The sequence below is a fragment of the Thermobia domestica genome, chromosome 12 (genome assembly GCF_964235325.1).
Source record: "Thermobia domestica chromosome 12, izTheDome1.hap1.1, whole genome shotgun sequence".
Classification (NCBI taxonomy): Eukaryota; Metazoa; Arthropoda; class Insecta; order Zygentoma; family Lepismatidae; genus Thermobia; species Thermobia domestica.
The window spans coordinates 217,065,480-217,088,567 of NC_137465.1; the positions used below are offsets into that span (position 1 = coordinate 217,065,480).

Here is a 23,088-nt window from a genome sequence, read left to right on the forward strand (position 1 = left end):
ACGAAGGTAAGGCAGATGGTACACTCACAGTTTTTTTGTACAAATGGAAGTAAAGCACATGAAGATAATGTAGAGGCAGCTTGCTTCAACTGGTGGAATTGATAAACAAGGAGTTTGTTGCACTGGTGGAGATGATTCAAAAGCAGTTTGTTGCACTGATGGAGCTGATTCACAAGCATTTTGCTGTACTGGTGGTACTGGAGCAGCATTACTGAAGTTCAGCTGAGACAGTCTGCCACTAATGAGAGCACCAACGAGTTTTGAATGTTCTTTTCCTATTTCATGGGATCTTATTGATCCTGAACCACTGTATGATACATTGTATTTAGTTTTACACACATTACAAAAAGTTTTGAATTTGTCACCCTCTACTAGTCGCAGCCAAACTTTCCAATCTTTTTCGTCTTCACTTAACCAGTGTTCTTGGAACGAACATTTACCAGGCATAATTTATGACGAGAATGTTACCACACCCGAATAAAAGAAAAGTCTGTTAAATCTTTACCATTTCTTTTTAATTGTTTAGACTGTATACTTCAAAAGTAAACAAAAACAATTTAAAAACAATATTTTTACAATAACTTTAAGAAATCCATATTCCTCTTTCTATTTCAAGTTATTTCCAGGCCCAAAAGTAAGTTCCAGGCTAGTTCCAGGCCAGTAAACATTCCATTATTAACATTGATTTTCATTCCTGCGAAAAAAAAAAAAAATTAATATCCCTCAGTATCTCAGTTACATCATCACTGCAGCTGTGTATCGGCACGTAGCTGTATATAATTACTGCGATATAAAACACAAATTCTTGACCTACCGTGTCATTTCTTAACTTTTCTTGACATTCTTGACCTACTATTCGATTTCTTGACTTTCTTGACCTGTAGACACATTGAATTATCCGTAGTATGATTAAATGTTCACCATTTATCAGTGCTGAATGTAAGACTCTCCCTCAGGGAAAGATTTGAAAAATCAGATATCACGTCAGTTATGTGAATGCATATTAAACTTCTATGAAGTATATTGATACGACTATATATTTCCTGTAATACATAAAGTTTCTACGCAAAAACGTTTCAATTTATCACATTTCGGAAGTTCAGGTTAGGGGATGGCAATTGAGGGTAACCTCAGAAGAATTTATACCTGATATCACAATATTGCGAGCCGTGATGATATTTTATAAGAAACCAATACAAAGACAAATGCTCACCGCAAAAAATACAACAGTTTGTTCTACATGTAAGAAGCGCATTTTCGGAAGAACCTTTTTTCCAGTTTCAGCTTACTTAAAATTCAAAGAGGATTTAAAAACATGAAGGAGAATGTAGAAAGGCAAAAAATGGTTAAAAAGATTAAGAAATGTAAAACACAAATCTTTTGTTAAAAATTAAACACATGCGAATAGAGTATTCACTGTATTTTGCCGTGACTATTAGCATTTTTGCTTGTATCTTACTAATTTATATTTGAGTTATACTTCTGTTTGAATTTATACTTTTGCGTTTGATAACTTTGTCTCTTTCTTTATTATATTATATATATCCTATTTATAATACTTGTTTTTATTTGTATGTATTTATTTATTTATTTGTAACCTTTTGTATGCCACTTGTTACAGAGACCAACCTTCCCTGATTCATATTTAAATAAAGACAAATCAATTGGACACACTACAGCCAATGCAGCAATACCAATATTAAGATAGGTATGTTAGTTTGAACTGCATTTCAGTAAATCAGCACACAAAATTTATTCAAAACAAAATATTGTAACAAGATATAAACTATAAAAAATATTAACAGACATTTGTAAAACAAAACAAAGTGAGAGTTAAATATAACTTTTATCCTTTTCGAGGTAACTCCATCTGGAAAACGAGAGTTTTAATATATTACAGTTTACCTGAGAGACTTTAGGAGCTAAAAGTTCTCATACTTTTCTTTCAAGAAATTCACAGTTTTTCTCTTCAAACAAATATAAGAACATAACCTCATTTTACGACTGTCTGCTATAATTGCAACATTTTACACAAATTTACTTAATAATATTAATAGTAAAATAATATTTGGTCCTCTGTGTACAACTTACAATACCACGACAATAAAACAAAATGGTTATATTTAATTATTTATCTATCGGTATCGTCAGTTTGCAAGTTAAGAGTTTTCACAGGTTATAATATGGACAGAATTAGATATTACTGTCAGTATCACAACCATTTAAAACCAACTGGTTTAGATTTTCTCCTAAATTAACGTTACTATGTATTAATAATATTCATAGCTTACTGCATTTTACAACACTTATATCTATTTAAAATTAATAGTTAAGAAAATAAAAAAAAAGTTTATTTGAATCCTCGTGAATCAACATCACAGATTGTCTCGTCTCCTCGCAGAGCAAAATTCTGATTAGCCTCCAGAGTAGTTTGTCTCCCACGCTTAGCATATATACGAAAATACTTTATTAATATACTCTCGTATGAAGTGTTTAGTAGTTTCTAAACGTCTTTTTCAGTTAATCAACAAAAACACTTAATTCTATTGATACATTATTAAATGTAGTTTATATATATATATATATATATATATATATATATATATATATATATATATATATATATATATATATATATATATATATATATATATATATATACGCGAATTCTTTAGATCTGTAAATGTACTTTCATCGTTCGAAATTAAGTTACACTAGAACAACTTGAAAATACAAGGTATAAGCTCATCACACACCATTAAGAGCTTGTGCTTTTCTGCTATTGCACAAGTAATACTTACTTAAATTCGGAGATAATGAATCCAGCAACACCTGGTATTTCCTGACTAACAATTGTGAACAGTTCTTCGCATGGTTGACGCGTTACAGGAAAGCGTTTGAGTTTCAAACCTGCTGTAATTTGTAAGATATAATTCGCACCAACTGACAGGAAAATGGGCTTAGGAATTACTACCTTGAAATTAACATCGGAATTTTGACTACAAACAAATCCTTCGGGTGGTATACCTTGATTTTCACATTTTTTTAATGGTACGGAATATGGATGCACAACTTGCTCAATATTACCTTTACACTTCCTTTTCAGTTCTACTGTGATTCGAGTATTCCGAGAAATATGATTAGGAGTTAGTACCTCTCCTGATGGAAGAACCTGAATAGAGAAAATGCATTCTTCATTGGTTTCTTTGCTGGAAGCAAGTAACATCCCATGCAACATGATGTTGTTTTTCACTACAAATTCTAATGAATGAATTCTTCTATCATTTGCTTCATTGTCATGGATACCATAAAGTCTGACAAGAAATTGATAATTTGGAAATGATCCCATAGCTCCAAACCAGAAACTGTTTTGAAGATTTGGTAACCAATTTATTGTTCTAGTAGGACATATACGGACCATTTTAGATTTGTTAATGACGTTACAAGGTGTGTGCTTTTTTGGTCGTATTAGACAATTGTAAACATTTAACTTTTCTTCAGCAGTTAACAGATCGGAGTCACCAACAGCTTCAGCAAACTCATCCTGAGAGAAAACAAGAAATCTGATTTTGTTAACTATTTCATCTCCTAAAACTCTTCGCCGACTGATTTCATTTTGTTTGTTCTCTGGTGTACACTCATTCTGCATTACACACTGTCTATCAGCCCATTTGATAACAGCCATGCAGAGGTCTACTTCCCGTTTTATATTTAAATCATCTTGATCTAGAAATGCTGACAGAGTTTCACGTTTCATAGCCATAAAACTCTGGTTATCTATAATCAGCTGAGCTCCGACTTGCATGTACTGAAATAGTGAGAAAAAGATTATAAATACTGTAATCAGTAAATCTCAGGACAAAGGAATGAAAACATTATTTTTCTAATTAGACTGTTATCAATGTTAATAAAATGCTTAATGGGACTACATGTACCACAGTTTCAAATACAAACTATATGGAAACAACAAATATTGCAGGTTCAGTAGTGGGAGAAAACTGTTCCCTGAATGGTACATTAAGAATTGAAAGAGTCGAACCGATGAATAGGTGTTCAGATATTTTGAAGTTTATGAAGATGTATATGAATTGTGATCTTCGGAGATTCAAGGCTACAAGATGGCGTAAAGGGTCGTGTAAGTTTAATGCTGTGTAATTTTCTAGTAATTTTACATAGTTATTGTTCAATTCATCTCATTTAATTCATCGTATCATACAGGGTGTCCCAGTACTCTTTCCCTGATTGCAAACACTCCCACGGCATAAAATACGACATGTAGACAAATACTTTTTATCGTGAATTGCATGTAACATATTCAAGTTTTTGTGAACACAATTAATATATTTCTACGTGTAAGCCTTTTGTTGCTCGAAGGATACCCAGGTAATATTCACCTATAGTTTATTCAAGGAACGTTCAGTACCTCATGTAAACAGATACACGTGGTAATTGCTTCACTTTATTGGTTCAAGAGCCTTGGAACATCCATGCGGCAGAAGAAAATAGCCCATTGTCAAATAAGCTGTTTTTTAATGTTTTTGTTGCTTGTAAGGCTCATTACCAGAAATGCAATTTCCTTATAGTTATATAACAGAAACAACACGGTGTCTAAGAACTAAATTGAATTAATGCCATAAAAGAGAATGAGCATGCCTAGAAAGTGGCTTTGACTCACCTTACGCGCGAATCACGGTTTACAGTATGGCTGCGTGCGAGGAATATGTAAAACGCCGACAGGGTACAAGCACGTGCTTCTCGAAAGAAGCGCTGACCGATAGCCAATCATCCGATGACTGGCGGAGTAATACCATTCTGTAATGTTTACATCAGGATCAGAAGATTCGTTGAATGAACTTTATATGTTGGTCAACATTACGTGAGGGATGGATATTATAACTTCAGTAATTCTGCGCCGTAATACTGCTAAGTCGTTCACTAGTCTTTGATAAACTTGGTTCTTGACATAACCTCAAAGGATGAAATCCAGTGGTATTATGTCCGGTGATCGCACAGGTCAATTTATGTGACCATCACGCCTGATCCATCATCCCAAAAATGTTGTATCCAAACAGGTACAGACATCTAATCCCCAAGGAGGTGGCGAATCATCCTGTTGGAAAATTAAGTCCGGAATGTCCTGAATTTGTGCCCAAACAAATAACTGCAACATATCAAGATAAGGTTGGCTGTGCTCGTCTTTTCACTGAAGAAAAAATATCCTATGATTTTATTGTGCATAATACCGCGCCACAGCTTCTCTTCATCTGAGAAAAGGACACGTTTCAGATAAACAACATCTTCCTCAATCTCAGAGTACTGTAATCTGTTGGTAGTAGGGACTGCACTTCTCACGAAGGCGATTCTCACTGCATGAATTGTCTGCGCACTGTCCAGGTTTGCTTGCTCTAGGGAGATCACTGACGCTGCCTGTTTCCTTAAACTTAGCATATCACATCTTGATGCTTTTAACATCTGGTGGCTGTCTATGATATGCCGTCTGGAATCGTCTCTGTTTTTGCTGACTGTGTCTCGTGATACCAGAAACCACATTGGGCTTTTTCCTGAGTACATTGATTACATGTTTCTGCAAATGGTGCCCGATTCCGCCGTTTTTACATCACTGGGCTCCGTAACAAACAAAATAACAGTAAATATGTACACAAAAACTTGAATATGTTACATGCAATTCAAGATAAAAGTTTTTGTCTATCTGTCATATTTCATGCCTTATGAGCGATTGTAATCAGGGAAAGAACTCTGGGGCACCCGGTATATCAACTCAAATATAATGATGAAAAATACTATTATATATAGTAACGGTAAACTTAAAAAAAGGAAAACTTACATCTTTAGAAAGCAGCTTTTAAAAGACTAAGAAAAGTTCTACAAACAAACCAAAGGATTATGAAGACCTTACTACCATAACTTTATCTTACCTATTACAACTATTGCCAAAAAATATAATTAACTATTCTGATACTCTCAGATTTTCAAGGTAAATACCTCATCCAATTTGCATAGATAGTTTTCAATAGATGTGAGAATCACAATGCCGTTTACAGAAACTTGATATCTCAAACTGTTGTAGAGGTATGGTAAATAATGATAACTTCCCAACACTGCTTAAAATTATGTAAGTCCGAGAACTTGTAATTGAACCCATCAAAAAGTATTGTAATGTTACAGAAGCAAAGTAAATCAAAAATTGTTTTTAAAAGTTCCCTCAAATACGTCATTTTAAGAAATATACCCAATTTTACCTTTTCTTCGTATCTCCCAAATAGTTTATAAATACAAATTCCTGTAAACGGCATTATGATCATTATGCCTATTAGAAACTATGAACGTAATTGAATGTGATATTTATATAACGACTTTTTCAAAATAAAGTCCTTTGAAAAAAGTCAAAATTTTCAAATTCTTGTAGCTTTGCTTCTATTTGTTCGAAATATATCATATGATGACCGTAGTGTTCGACATTAAGATATTTTGGATGTGCATTACCCTGTACGTGTTACTTGCGTTAACACTGCTGTGAAACCCTCTAAAATTTGGTTGTTTCTGATGTTTGTGACACTGTAGCCTCCTTAGTTTGCAGTACTTTATGGCAAGAGTGGTACTGTAAATTTTTGTTTTATATTGAGATTTGAAATATGTAGTAATTTGACGTAGTGCCATTTGGAAAAACACAACCTTGTGGTATCACAGGGTATGGCAAACGATGTCCCCCTGCTGCGGTACAAAAATTAAGCGTTTTTTATCCATTATTTGAAAAGGTAGAAGAGTATATCAATATAAATAAGCCATCCTTCTGTACATTTATTCTTAAAAAAAAATAATCTACACAGTTAAGGTCCCTATACTTTGTCCTGGTATTTTGGAATTATGCCAACCGAATGTTTGTGTCATATTTTCCAATCAATTTGTAATATATTCCTACCAACTTCTTAAAATTTGCCGTCATGACTATACAAACAATACAATTTTCGAAAAAGGGAACATTTCCATCTCCATTTTTTAATTTCTTTCTTTCTTTCTTTCTTCGCGAAACTGACCTTTAGCGGTTTCTCGATCTTTGGAATGAAATGCTCCACAACTGCCAATTTTACAGTAGAAATGAAAGAACGAGGTAGATGTATTCCTTTTTTTTTTTTTTTTTTTTTTTTTTTTTTTTGAATAGATGCAACTAACTTTACATTGCAATTTCTACTAAAACCTTCTCGTTTACACAAACCCTAAAGCCTAATCCGACAGAGTTCATCCCATAGATTTAGAAACCAATCAAGGCCAATAATAATAATAATAATAATAATAATAATAATAATAATAATAATAATAATAATAATAATAATAATAATAATAATAAAACTAGAGATGGAAATGTTCCCTTTTGAAGATAAATTCCTCAAATAAATATAGTAATAAAAATAACGTTAGTGAAAAATCCATCTTGTTCAAAAGCACGTTATGTAATAGATTCCTAGATACAGTTAATAAGTACCTTCATAGCTAATGCTCGGAGTGACTGCTCATCGATGAGGTCACTAATTTCGTACACCTGGATGGCGTTGACAGGATTTAGATTTCCTCTGATGTAGTTTTTACAGTCGTCTATCAATTGCTGGATCAGATATTTCTTGGCTGCAAAAATCATGTTACAAGCTTCTTCCATACTTTCTATTTTCAACTCTGATTTATAAATCCAGCTATATTAGATAAAAAGATATATATATATATATATATATATATATATATATATATATATATATATATATATATAAGATGTAATACACAAAACGTCTGGCATATATTTATTACAAAGAACGTACACCGATGAAACTTAATATTGGTGCCATTCTCGTAGCGCACCTACAACCTACTACTTTTTTCATCCACGTTTTTAATTGAAAGAAATCTGTGCTTTTAAAATTTCTATGAAGTTCAATTTAGTTCTCCTGTCACAACACATTGGAAACTAAAGAAACTCACTGCAGTTACATCGTGGTGATATTTTTTAATTATCTTGCTAATAAAAATTTGAAAAAAAAAATAATTATTATACACAAAAAAAATCCAATAACGTAGCAGCTAAATATAAAAAAGAAAAGAAAAAAAAGACTATTAAAATTTATCCATCTTGTAAGTGTGTAAGAATCAAATAAAATACTGCTGCATGCAGGTTCTGAACTTGTCCGGAAAATCGAGTTACTTGTTGACATTATTATTGATGGGATTCGTATTTCTTTGAATAAAACTCCTAAAAATACCATCTCAATTCTTGTCGAAATTCCTTTATCTAAATTTAACGTTGGATTTTTAATCCTATATACAGGATGGTAAGAAACTATTTGAGCAAACTTCGGGAGCTGATTCCCGACACAGAAATGAGTGATACTTGCCAGGTTATAGGGAATCCCTACATTTCTTTGGAAAATCCCTCGCACACATCTTGTGGCGGTTTGAAACATACATTTTTCAATCGAACAGGTGTGATTTCGATTGTCATATTCTAAACTGCAATCTCTATGTTGCGTTGTTTTTGAATTACAGCCCCCTGAAATTCATTTTCACACGCTTTCGGCATCTTATATCGCCGAAACTATCCCTCAGTGACCAAAGTTCCAGAGGACTTTTTTGCTGGTTTTGGTGTCGGGAATCAACTCCCGAAGTCTGTTCAAACAGTTTCTTACCATCCTGAATATGCGTAAAAGGATTCGTAAGGTTGTTTTTTTTTCTTTTCAATATGTATTGACATTTTTCTAATTATTTTGACTTACTTATTGTTGTCTTTATAAGCACAGTAGGCCGTTTATAATCTATATCTTTACACTTTACAATATATTGACAAGTTTTAACGAGAACATCAAAAATAACTCACTCTGGATATAAATGCAAACAATATAAATATCCTATAATATAAAGTATTTCGTAATTTTTTAAAGCATAAATTGTCGAAAATCTGTCAGTTTAACGTCCTATGATTATGTCCTTTGGGCTAAGGGAGGTGTATGACCAAGGTAAGTGAATCATGATGGAAGAATTGGTGGAATGATAATAAGGGAGGAAACAGGAGTACCTAAGAAAACCTACGTACACGATGTTGTCCACCACAAACTCACTTGGCCGGAGATCGAACCAGGGACCCCATGCACAAGCAATAAGCGCTCTACCACTGAGCCACCGCATAAATTGTCGACAAACCAATACTGACATCAACCAGTATGATGTTTCTGTTTACGCTGTTTTCAAGACGATTAATTATCTCTAGTTTTTGTTGTATACTGACTCAAATCACATGGCTACGCTTATTACATTTTATTGATAGTTGACGAACTCGTGGTTGCCTTCAAAAAACATTTTAGAGTACAGTACACTGTATGCAAACATTCAAACGTGAATGTAACCCGCTAGAAAACAGGAAACACTGTACTGAAATGAAAACTCACAGTCAAGAGAAACACTGAAGGAACTAAACGTGGAGAGCGCCGTAATGCTACCTGGCGGTGAAGAACAATAAATGCCCGAATCCACCCGAAAAAAAAAAAAAAAAAAAAACGCGAGCACAATATACCAACTTGCCCAATGCCGTATCAAAGAGGGTGTAACTGTGCCTAGGTATTTAGATAAGCCAAAGATTGCTAAAATCTGACCATTAACATCTCTAAAATGTTCTTCTAAATCCCAGTTACTATGTTTCTTTTAGTCTTCCCAGTCAGTAACGATCACCCCATTATTGACAAACAGATTGATATAATCCAGCGTGTACAGTGTTGTTTAGAAAATAATTTTTGTAGTTCAGTCAGTAAAATAATTCACTGCCAGCCATCGTATGATGTTAGGCCTGATCCGCTGCGACTCATATCCTGATATTTGAGAGACTATCGCCATCTTGTGCGCAAAAACTCACTACTTTTTAGACTACCTATTACTACAAGAGCACTCACGTAATTCATTAGCATTATGCATTTATATGCAGTGGTACTGTTCAGCTGGTTTGCACCGGTTCGTTACAATCGATTGTTAAAATATTTCGAGTTTGCAGAACTGTTTGTTATACCAAGTCATAAACTCACGTCCACACACGCAGACAGCTGGAAGGGAGAGCTTGTTGGATACAAATTTTTCACAGCTAAAAACAAATGACCATTTTAAAGAACTTTGCTTTGTTCTGTACATATCAGAAGGTTATTGGTGGGATGGGGAACAGTACATTTTATTTTATCTTTGCTTTTAGAAATACTTATAGCTATAGGGTTAAACGTATGATCTCTCAGAACAAGGAATAAGCTTTATTTCTAATATACCAAGAATGAGAACTGCGGTTATATGAGTGATATGGTGAGGGTTATTTATATTTGAAACACATACCTACCATTATCGTCTATTACCGATCCATTGCTGGATGAAGGTCTTTCCAATACTTTTTAACAACCATCTATCTTGGACATTTCGTTATCAATATATTCGCAGTGCAACATAATTTCTTCACACTACCTTGTATTAGGATGCTGTATATGTCGCTATTTGTCACTTGTGGTATCCAGTAAAAAATTTGGTTTTGTCTATCTTATATGATTTAAGCGAATCCTATCCTAAGCGAGTCCTAAAAGAATCATATCTATCTACCTATCCATCTACTATTTCTCTCTTATATCTATATCTATATCTATCTATCTATCTATAGAACCGGTTGTTAAAAAATTAGAATAGCACCACTGTTTATATGTTGTTGGTCCCCACACTTACACACGTTTTTTCGTCTCGAACATTATCATTAAATAAATTATCAGTACCAAGATATCCGAAATGCAAGAGAAAAATGAAATGAAATCCTTAAGTTAAATGAAATGGTAGAATGAAGAAAGTGGGAGGAAACGGGAGAACCCCGAGAAAACCCACAAGCACGGTGTTTGTCCACCACACGGCGCGTGCTGGGATTGAACCAGGACCCCAAGCACTGAGGGTGAACGCTCTACCACTGAGTCACCGCGCCCCCCGAAATGCAAGAGAGGAAGATCTAAGTGCTTACATAGTGCATAAATAATCTTCATAAGAGGAAGACATTAATCTATACTGTCATATAAAAGAAGAGAAATGACTCACTCATTAATGTCCAGGCTATACTACTATAGCTATGAACATGAAATTTTGGAGAAGTGAACTTTTTTTTATCATAGCATTTTCCTTCCCCCTTTTTACATTTAAATCCATTTATAAACAAAGCGAGAAAGAGGTGATGGTTATCCTGAAACAAGGAATAAGAAAGGACTTTTTGTAAAACGTTAACCTAAAAAGGATAAAGAGCGGATTCAGATATTCCCCCCTCACAAATATGGTACTTGACGAATTTCTGAATTTAGAGAGATGAAACTCAACATTAAAACTCCCCATAAAAAATAAGGTAAAACGCGTTACAGCGCTTTCGAAAATTCTCACTCTAAATGCAGATACGGGGGAAGGGAGCAATTTCTACATTAGGAATTGGAACATTAGGGAGGATGTTTTTATTATTATTATTATTATTATTATTATTATTATTATTATTATTATTATTATTATTATTATTATTATTATTATTATTATTATTATTATTATCTTTAAAACGCATGAACTTCCATGCAGCAAAAGCTAAAGTTATTACTATTTAGCTTTTAGTTACTTCTCCATTATTTCTTCTTTGACATCGTGTCTGTGGGTTTTCTAGGGCTATTCCTGTTTCCTCCCACATGTTCATTCCACCAAATACTCCATCATCATTCATTTACCTTGATCATCCGTTTCCGCTAGTCCTTCGTGGGACGTTAAACAAGATTTCATTTTTTCTTCTTCTTTGAGTATTTTCGACGCTTCCCTATGCCATCTTTTTAATCTTACCGGCAAGCAAGGTTATGTAGTTATCCTTTCTGTATGTACCAATGTAATAGGAGAGTCGCTGATACCTTGTTTTCGTATCAAAGTACGCAGTAAACAGATATCATAAGACATCTGGATGTTTCTTTATTTTCGAATCTTACTCAATGCTTATGCATCTTACCTAATTAGTTTTTCAAATGCAGCAGGATCAACGTCTGTTACGTGTATTATACCTGTCTCTGGGAGGGAACCAAAGAACATGGCTTGAAAGACTGGGCTGGCCATTGACAAAATGAGTCTATGGGCTGGAATAACCTGCCAAAGATAAAATACAATTCCACATAAGTTTTAAATTTATTATATTATTATTATTATTATTATTATTATTATTATTATTATTATTATTATTATTATTATTATTATCATCAAAGTACCATTTCATTGCTAATTTAATGTAAGGAACGTGTACCAACATATCACAATAATAACCTGGAAATATTCCTATGAGACTAAAATTGTCTTCAAATGTTCATCTATATTTCGAGCACATATATCGAGTTATTGTCGACGGCATGGTTCAAAGGTACACCGATGGTAAAACACATATTCTGATGTGGTACTTCAGTCGTAATACTGAAAGTCTTGTATTGATTTCCCCTGAATTTCTATGATTAATCAAATGCCCCCCCCCTCCCCGCTACACTGCTAACACTATCATTACAACTCTTCATACTTACAGGGCAGAAACTTAATAAATTAGGAAAACATTTAAATTTACAAACGTAGATATAATTTCTAATTGCTTTGTTTTAAGTAACTGAAAAAATACCTCTTGCATAACAGCTGTAAGTTCCATTTTATTACAACACATTTCAATTTTTAGGCGTCGCTGATATCTTAGCTAGTTCCTGCTGACCCCACTTTGAGAACTACTATTCTAGATGATGTGTGGCCACTTCAGCTTCCAGTACTATTTTTTTTTTACCTTCCCAAGCCAGTACATGTAATGCTGTATGCTATACACTACCAAAACATAATAAACATTTGCGTACGAGAAGAAAGGTTCTTTGGCGAGTACAGAAGTGAGCTGTTCCCATTGCACGCGTCGATTCTGCTTCCGATTCTCCTTTGTACACAAACAGCCTAGCTGCTGAACACAATCAATCAATCAATCAATTTAGTTTCATGAAATCATCTCCCTATGCATTACACTGCATGAGGTTTCGCAGTTTAAGATTCTTTATTCATTCCGTAATCGATGAACATCTGGCGTAGGACCCATCATACGCACACAATGTAAATTTAGGCGTTCATAAACAACACTATCGGCAGTCGCATGGGCGCTATCCATAATAGCAGCTATTTCGTCTGTCAACACACGTCGAACATTATGACCTCAGCTTACATTCCGAGCTCATCCATGAGCTTTCGAGTTCTTTTGCAACCATCAACTAAAAGACTATAATTTTTTTCTAAATTATTGACTGTTTAATTAACGGCAAACAATAACAAATGAAAATATGTCAACCTAACCTTCTTTTCCTTTCTAATAATATACCTACATGTTCAACCCAAATTCAGAATTCATTGTGTGTAATACCTTTCTGTTACACTACAAACATCCACATTTTAAAATTCATTCATTGTAACACTAAAGCCACTATTGTACAGATTTGAATTTTAATCCTTTCTCATTGGGAGTTAAACTAAAAAGAAGTGCACTTAATTTTACTTTGTATAGCTTACAGTGCCAGGCAGACGTGTTTGTTCTTTGCTCTGTGGTGCATTCAACCGTGATGGGTGTCAACCTTGAAATCTATAGGGCCAGGATAGGATTATTCTGAGTTACAGTAAGAAAATCATTGTGCTCAGCGGCAATTCGCAATACTGATGGCACTGTTTTTCGCATATGGTCTTGTGATTTGCGTATTGTTAATAATTGATGGTGTAGAACAGCATCCTAATCCTTTGAATTCCCAGCGAAGCGACATTGCAGAAATTAAAGAGAACTTGACATCTCTTTGCGGGAGGAGAGATACATTAATGACTGAAGTTCGACTGTTGCGTGAAACTGTGATAAAGTTACTGGTTAGTGAACACTGTGAAATAGAACTCGTAAAAGTATCAAGTGAAGTGCATGATTTAAAACAATATGTAAAATTCCTTGAGCTCAAAGCTGATGGCCTTGAAAATAGGTCCCGGAAACAAAATCTTGTGTTTTATGGAATTCAGGAGGATGAGAACGAGATTTGGGACACTACAGAGAAGAAAGTGTATGATGTATTACAAGATAGATTTCAAATAGAAATTAACAAGGAGCTGTTGCATCGTGTGCATCGCGTAGGAAGAACAGAGAAGAAAATGTGTAATGTATTACGACACAAATTTCAAATAGAAGTTGACAACGAGCTCTTGCAGCGTGTGCATCGCGTAGGAAAAAACAGAGAAGCAAGTGTGTGATGTTTTACGAGACAGATTTCAAATAGAAGTTGACAACGAGTTGTTGTAGCGTGTACATCGCGTAGGAAGAACAGAGAAGAAAGTGTGTGATATATTACGACACAGATTTCAAATAGAAGTTGACAACGAGCTGTTGTAGCGTGTACATAGCGTAGGAAGAACAGAGAAGAAAGTGTGTGATATATTACGACACAGATTTCAAATAGAAGTTGACAACGAGCTGTTGTAGCGTGTACATCGCGTAGGAAGAACAGAGAAGAAAGTGTGTGATGTATTACGACACAGATTTCAAATAGAAGTTGACAACGAGCTGTTGTAGCGTGTACATAGCGTAGGAAGAACAGAGAAGAAAGTGTGTGATATATTACGACACAGATTTCAAATAGAAGTTGACAACGAGCTGTTGTAGCGTGTACATAGCGTAGGAAGAACAGAGAAGAAAGTGTGTGATATATTACGACACAGATTTCAAATAAAAGTTGACAACGAGCTGTTGTAGCGTGTACATCGCGTAGGAAGAACAGAGAAGAAAGTGTGTGATGTATTACGACACAGATTTCAAATAGAAGTTGACAACGAGCTGTTGTAGCGTATACATCGCGTAGGAAGAACAGAGAAGAAAGTGTGTGATGTATTACGAGACAGGTTTCAAATAGAAGTTGACAACGAGCTGTTGTAGCGTGTACATCGCGTAGGAAGAACAGAGAAGAAAGTGTGTGATGTATTACAAGACAGATTTCAAATAGAAGTTGGCAACGAGTTGTTGCAGCGTGTGCATCGCGTAGGAAGAACAGAGAAGAAAGTGTGTGATGTATTACGACACAGATTTCAAATAGAAGTTGACAACGAGCTGTTGTAGCGTATACATCGCGTAGGAAGAACAGAGAAGAAAGTGTGTGATGTATTACAAGACAGATTTCAAATAGAAGTTGACAACGAGCTGTTGTAGCGTGTGCATCGCGTAGAAAGAAAAAGTCCTAATAGAACTAGACCCATCATATGTAAATTCCTTAGTGACAAAAAAGGAATATATTTTGAAAAACAAATCTAAATTGTGTGGTACTAAGATATATGTGGATCAGGCCTATTCTGAGGCAGTGAGAAGTGAACGTGAAAAAAACCCAACCTTATTTAATGGATGCTCGTAAGCAGGGTAAATACACGAGGATTCAGTTCCATTACTTATATATTGACGGAAAAAGATATACAGTTTCAGAATTGGAAGGCAATGAAACAGAAATCCATCAACAGAACGAGAATATCTCTGTTACTCTTTAAGATACCAACCGGACATCTGTTGCCTCGGGGTGGCTGTCAGTCATGGTGGAGCCCAACTCCGACGAGGAAAGGAATCTTCTGTTCCCTCCCTCTCCAACTCATCAAGACGCTTCCAAGTGTCCAAGAATAGATCCACTTGAGGTCACGATATTGAAGGCAATACAAAGAATGGAAGCGAAAAAACTAGTAAGTTGTCTTCAGCTGATCCAAGGGAATCATTCAAAAGAACTGGACATTTACAAACTCTAAAAGTGTTCCCAAAATTCTCATAGTTTACGTGGTAAAGTGAATGATTTCTTTTGTGGTATATTATCGAATAATTATGATTTGATTGCAATTACAGAAACTTGAATTAATGAGTCACATTATGACTCTGAACTATTTGATAACAAGTACACAGTTGTAAGACAAGATCACAATACCATCACAATTGGCAAATCAAAGGGAAGGGGGTTCTTATCTCTGCTTTGACCAAATACAAGATGTATTTATTAGATAGGGGTGATAACAATTACAATTTTTTGTTAGTGAAAATAAGCGTAGGGGATATTTTTTGTGTAATGTACTTCCTACCTGAATCTAACATTGAGTGTTACGATGAATTATTTACACGAATTGAAATTAACTGTCTTCAAGGTAGCTCGTTTCTTCTGGTTGGAGACTTCAATTGGTCAGAGATAAATTCCAGTAACTTTAACTTTGAAAACAGTTCATTTAAATGAAAAAAATTACATACTTTTATGATTTATTATAATTTAGAATTATTAAACAATGTTAGTAATACATTTAATCGAACCTTAGATTTAGCCTTGTCAAATATGTCACAAGTGCGAGTCAGTAGAGAATCTTATCCTTTAGTTATAGACGATATGCATCATCCAGCTCTGTTAATAAACATCAAACGACAGTCGACAGTAAAAGTAAAACAGTCGTTCACTATGATTATACAGTAAAAGTTCTACATGATTATATAGTAATAATTCTATAATAAGACCTAATTTCAGTTAAAGATCTAAGTGTAACATTTCCGGTTACAACTTAAAAAAAGCTGACTTTTTGAAGTTGCATCAAGAACTTTCGTTGGCAGATTGGAATTGCTTGAAAGAGTATGATAACGTTAATGATTTAGTAAGAACTTTTTATGATGTTATCTATAACATATTTGATAGGAGTGTTCCGCCAAAAAGGAGCTCACGTTATAACTATCCTTGCTGGTTCACAAAGAAAATTATTCAAAAACTCAAAGCAAAAGCGCAGTACCATAGCAAGTATAAACTTACCATCTCATCGAACTTCTATAAAAAAATTGACGAATTGCGTAAGGATATTAAGAAATACATCAAAGCAGCACATAATTCATTTATCCAAAATTCGGAAGAAAATATTAACAATAATCATAAAGAGTTTTGGAACTACGTTAAAAAAGGACTAAACATCTCTAAACATTGAAGTTTGAAGGGCGTCATCTCGATCGTAATGACGAAATAATTGATACCTTTGCTCAATACTTCGCCTCTGTATTTGTGCCATCTTCATCAAGCCCGAGAGTGACTCTGACAAACGTCTTATCAATTATCGGTAGTGAAATCCTAAAAACGATGTGTGTTAGTGAAATTTACTTACATGAAATTGAAACTGAAAAAAAAAAAAACTTAAACTAAAATAAAACAGCTGTAGGACCTGATGGGATACCCTCGTATATAATTAAATGCTGTATTGATATATTTAAATATCCCTTATGGATTGCTTTCAGCCCTTCCATTAAAACTTCTTCCCTGATAAATGTAAATACTCATTGGTCTGCTCGATATCTAAATCTAATAATAAATGTGAAGTTATTAATTTTAGACTCATATCAATTGTATGTACTTCTGCGAAAGTATCTGAATAGATGTTATATAAAAAGATTATTGATCATGTTAAACCAGCAATTTCAATCTATCAACATGGCTTTGTTACTCGCAAATCAACAACAACTAATCTAGCAATAGTCACTGACTTCATAGCTAACTCGTTAGATGAAAGATGCCAAGTTGACGTAATATATATTGACTTTGAGAAGGCTTTTCACAGAGTAAGTCATAAAATACTGTTAAACAAATTAATTCATTATAATTTTTCTTCAGCCCTCGTCATTTTTTTCATTATATGCGAGTGAACGTAAGCACAGTTGTGCAAATAATTTAAATGAGACGAGTATTTTGCGTTATCAGGAGTTCCACAAGGCTTCAACCTAGGCCCTTTACTATTTCTATTATTTATCAATGACCTTCCAGATCCTATACCCAACAGTGAAAAATTATTGCTCGCTGATCTCAAAATTTACGCCAAGATAAAATCTGTGCATAATTGTCTTGATTTACAACACGACTTAGAGATTATTGCAAACTAGTATTATCACTCAGCAGAAACAAAAGTACCCTTCAATATGATTATATAGTAATACTTCTATAATAAGACCTAATTTCAGTTAAAGATCTAAGTGTAACATTTGACCCTAAATTAACGTTCATTAAACACATCAAAATGCTACTCATGATGCGTCTAAATGATTAGGATTCATAATTAGAAGTGGTTAAGAACTTCAGAAATATCGAAACACTCTTGAAAATGTATTATTTATATGTACACATCAAGTTGGAATATGCTGTCGTGATTTGGCACCCCTCACAACAAAAATATCGCCAACAAATTGAAAGAGTTCACTCAAAATTTCTAAGGTATTTGGTATACAAAATAACTGGAATTCATCTCTCACCTTAAAGTGATAGTATACTGATAGACAATTTTAACATTTACTCATTAGAGCAAAGGTGTAATATTGGAAATCTGGTATTCCTCCAAAAAATAGTTCAAAATGAATTCGATTGTTCAGACTTTATATCTCCATTACACTTCATGTTCCTTCAGTTAGAAGTAGAATCAATAATACAGATCTCTTTTATTGCAAAAAGACTAGGACCAACATAATGTTGATGTTACCAGTCTGGAGAATATGTTATTTCTATAACAAATTATATTATAAGCATGATGATATTGATATATGTACAATGTCCTGTAATGCACTGACAAAAAAATGATGGAAGAATGGATTATAATATTTCAACACTAATTGGGCATATGACTGTTGTGTTGATAAATAAGTAATTAAATAGGTAATATAACTGCATTAAAATTAATTTCGGAAGCAAAAGTCTACCTTTTCTTGCACTCCATCACCCACAACAAATTGTGTATCTGCAAACAAGGATGTTGTGATAATATACTCTAGTTTCTCCTGCCATTTCGTCTTTTGGTTCTGCCAGTCCACATCAGATGTATTCATAGTTGACCTGAAGAAATAAATTACAATATCTAGTCATGTCGTTCGATGTGCAGCGGCTCTTAACCAAAACGTACGATCCATATTTAACATGAGGAATATAATATATATTGGTAACATATGTTTGATTGTGAGAACTTCTTTCAGATTCCATAAAAGCCTAAGAGAAGGTCATAGGGTAGAATATTCGGATGTTTCGTGTATTAGAAACACTGCTAACCCCTCGATCATTTAAATAGAGAAATAATAATAATAATAATAATAATAATAATAATAATAATAATAATAATAATAATAATAATAATAAGAAGAAGAAGAAGAAGAAGAAGAAGAAGAAGAAGATCAGAGGGAATGAAGGAACCAGTTTTAAGTTTCTGTGTTTACCAACTAAGTTTTTACGGAAAAAACTGAACATGCCAGAACTTTCTTATAGAGGAAAATTTTTAGAATGTACATTTAACAGTTGAGAATGAAGTTGAAGAAAAATGGTAACGATTTAAAAAAAAAAAACAACAACGTAATTCCATTGAATAACGGACATTTAAAAAGTTAAAACAGAGAGTAATTTGTCATAGTATATGTTATTTAGGTAATTCGAGCCCACATAAGCAATTATATTATGAGCACATGATTAAAATAACTAGTTTTTTTTTTTTTTTATCCATGAATTACTTAGCCACAGACGTAAACAAGAGGTTACGTAATGTGAGAAATTTAACGCCGAAGTTTATCAACCATTCAAGTAGTGGTTTATTGAAGTAATAAATTCATCGTTGTTTTTCTGCTGTTAATGAAATACACGTTTTTTCTCTTTATTCAAGGACTGAAAAATTAACTATTATACAAGTCCGCGACCCAATGTAGCAATTCTTTAACAATCACATATCAATGACGATAATGATACTAAGGAGTCACCGAAACATACACGAATAAATTATTAAAACGAATGCTTAAGAAGTACAAGGTCAGTATTTCATTGTTAAGTATGAATCTTACCAGTTCATTTAATAATTTTAAAAATGTTTAGGAACCCTTTATTGAGTGAGCACTGTATGTTTTATGAGTACAAGTGTTTGGAAAACTTATGGTATGCAATTTTTTGAATGTAAAAAACTAGTGTTTGTGTGAAAAATACAAGAAATCGAGAAAAATGCAAGGTTTCTATGACACTCCGTTGTTTCAGTCCATATAATAACGCGAATAATAGCTGTGAAACAAAGAAAATTTGAAACATTTCATAATGGATGTGAACATTTGTGCCGGAAATGCCGAAGATAGCAAAATATTTGACAACTGTAGGAAAAAGTTTGAAACACTTAAAAAGAACAGAGGAGAAGGTGGGTCAGTGCTCAATGACTGTAAATAGTATAGGGTCAAAGTCTGATAAGGAAATCGTTTACTTCTACAGGCTTTGCAGGACTTCAATAATTGTCTTCAGCACTTGGGCGAGTATCCTTTAAAAAGGAAAACGGTAGCATATGAGGGATACTCCGCAGAGAAGAGCAAGAGTGTACAGTCATCTTTGAACAGTAACCTGATTGTCAACGAAGAAAAATGGCAATTAGACGTTAGTTAGAGCCCCTTCATGGCTAAACGGTTAGCATAATAAGCAGTAACAACACAAGTGAGACGGGCGGTCAATGCACACCTGAAGCACTTAAGTGTCTAACATAATAATAATGAAGTGATGGATTTTGAATGAACAGGACAAAGGTACAACGGACTAAACATTTTACGTTTTTTAAAAAGTCCTTTTTTTTCGGAAAAATGACTTAAGTCTTCATCCAATCGAAGAGATGGTTTTCAATAGGTGTAAAGATCATAATACCGTTTATTGAAATTTGATACCTCTGTTCTGAAGATACGGTAAAGTTCATAACATCGGTAAAAAAAAATGTAATTCTGGGAACTTGTCGTAATTATACCAGCCCAAAACTACTGTTTAGATGTTATAGAGCAAACGAAGGTAATAACCGTTTTAAAAAGTTCCCAAAAATACGCCATTTCAAGCAATAAAGCAATTTTAACTATTTTTCTGATATATCCGGAACAGCTTCAGATATTAAATTTCTGTAAACGGCATTATGTTCTTTATGTCTATCCTAACCATATACATAACTGAATGTTATATTTACCTAATCTCTTTATCGAATTAACACATTTCACCTCTAAATTTTAGAAAACGAGGCACCCATATTCCAAATCTGTACTTAACCTTATTCCCCGATCCAGCTTTTTTTGCATAGCAATGTTTCTGATGCCCCCTCAACTTCATCAGTGCCTAACGTTATGTCGCTCAATAACACAATAAAGGGTGATTAATGAGAAAAAGTTTCATATATGATCAATAGTTTCTATTAGCGCTCTTAAACCTAACTTCTCCATTACCTATTTGTGTTAATCTTAAACTTGAAACCTATAGTATACTTTTATTCCGTTTAGTACTGGAACTATATGTTGTAATCCCCAGTAGGGTTGCCAACTCTGAAAAATAAAATTACCGGCACCTTCTCACAATCTTTAAAGCAGATTGACTGTATTTTAAACCTTGAAATATATAGTTGAAGTTGATAAAAATACCGTTCTGCGACAAAATACAGGCCATGTGGCAACCCTAATCCCCAGCAACACCATGCTATCTGTATGTATAATAAATTTCGTTTCCTCTTACGAGGATTCTTCATTTAAGGCACAGATCTTGCATCCATGGTTGCCTGCCTATATCATGGAATTGAGATATGTATACTTTTGAAACAAATATTTGTTGTTAAATATAAATCAAATCCTGAATTCTGGATTCTTCTTCCTATTTGTGAATAATATTTAATTAGTCTTTTTTTAACTTCCAATACTTACGATATGATGTATAAATAGTCTCCAACTATGATGGTTCTTTTAAATCTAGTATTCTAAAAGTATGTTTTTAGTGAAGGTAGAAAAAGTCTTCTTAATTCACTATATTTGCTATTGTAAATATTCTTTTTTTCATCCTCTTTTGAGGAGTTTAGATTTAAGGCACAGATCTTATCTCATCCCAGTTTGCCTATGTCCTGCTATTTTGATTAATGATTCCTGATATAAAGTCTTGAGTTGAAAACTGTATGGTCGAACACTGGATTGTTTTAACAAAAGAGACACTAACCAAAGCTTAAAACTTTACTTTATTTTAAATTATAATTTGTAACTGTTTCGGATATCTAGCATATCCTTCTTCAGACACTATCGAAATTAATGAAAATACAGACATATATATAAATGTTGTTATAACAAAGTTTAAATTCTTTAACCGTCATATATATAGTCATTGTTATAAAAAAGTTTAAATTCTTTTAACAGACATATATATAGTCATTGTTGTACTTTTTTTATTTTTATTTATTTAATTTTCTTATTTACTGAGGCCTTCAGCCAATCCTATAAGTTTTCGTGTTAACTTTCCAATTAATCACGTTCCTTCATTTTTGGTTCTTGTAAGGGCCTTTATTATTATTATTATTATTATTATTATTATTATTATTATTATTATTATTATTATTATTATTATTATTATTTTTCTCTATGTTATTCAAACTTCCTTGCCATAATTCATATTGCTAGATATCCGAAACAGTTACAAATTATAATTTAAAATAAAGTAAAGTTTTAAGCTTTGGTTAGTGTCTCTTTTGTTAAAACAATTAATCCAAAGCCATGAATAGTATTACTACTGGATTGTTCTTGTAACTAAAATTGAAAATAACAAACACAAGATCAAATGTAAAGATTATGTAGGATAAGTTTTTTTTTGAGAAATTTTGAAGTCCAGTATACATGTAATCTGCCATCAAGCTGTTTGAAAATTATATTATTACTCTTTTTTCTTTTATATGTTTAAATTGTTTTGTTGTAGAAATTGTAAAAAGATATGTAAAAACTCTTGATTTATGCTTGTTAAAAGAAAATTAATATTGACTGATATTGTATGAAAATATTTAATAATTTGTTCCATAAACTTGTCTCGATTTTTGTTGAATAATTCGCATTGAAATATCAAATGATTAATTGTTCCAATGATTTACCACACCAACAAGTATCTGAATCTGTACATTCATATAATTATAAATTAGGCCATATATTTAACGGTACAGTTATATAATATACGCTATCGCATTTAAAATAAATATTAACAATGTAAT

The 23,088-nt window shown here is 33.3% G+C and overlaps 1 protein-coding gene across 2 annotated transcripts; it reads right to left on the bottom strand.

Moving 5' to 3' along the window:
• Positions 1 to 200: 200 nt before the first annotated feature.
• On the bottom strand, positions 201 to 21,919 carry LOC145667042 (BTB/POZ domain-containing protein 6-like). 2 transcript variants are annotated; one of them, XM_081734735.1, is made up of 6 exons: positions 21,770 to 21,919; positions 18,791 to 18,923; positions 12,035 to 12,168; positions 7,502 to 7,706; positions 2,802 to 3,808; positions 201 to 694 (listed from the first exon to the last, which is right to left on the bottom strand). In XM_081734735.1, the coding sequence occupies exons 2-6, from the start codon at positions 18,914 to 18,916 to the stop codon at positions 676 to 678; spliced, it is 1,491 nt and encodes a 496-aa protein (XP_081590861.1). In that variant the 5' UTR covers positions 18,917 to 18,923; positions 21,770 to 21,919; the 3' UTR covers positions 201 to 675. The 2 variants fall into 2 exon arrangements, with proteins under 2 accessions (XP_081590861.1, XP_081590862.1); XM_081734736.1 differs by lacking the exons at positions 12,035 to 12,168; positions 21,770 to 21,919 and having other exon boundaries at positions 18,791 to 18,888.
• Positions 21,920 to 23,088: the final 1,169 nt, after the last annotated feature.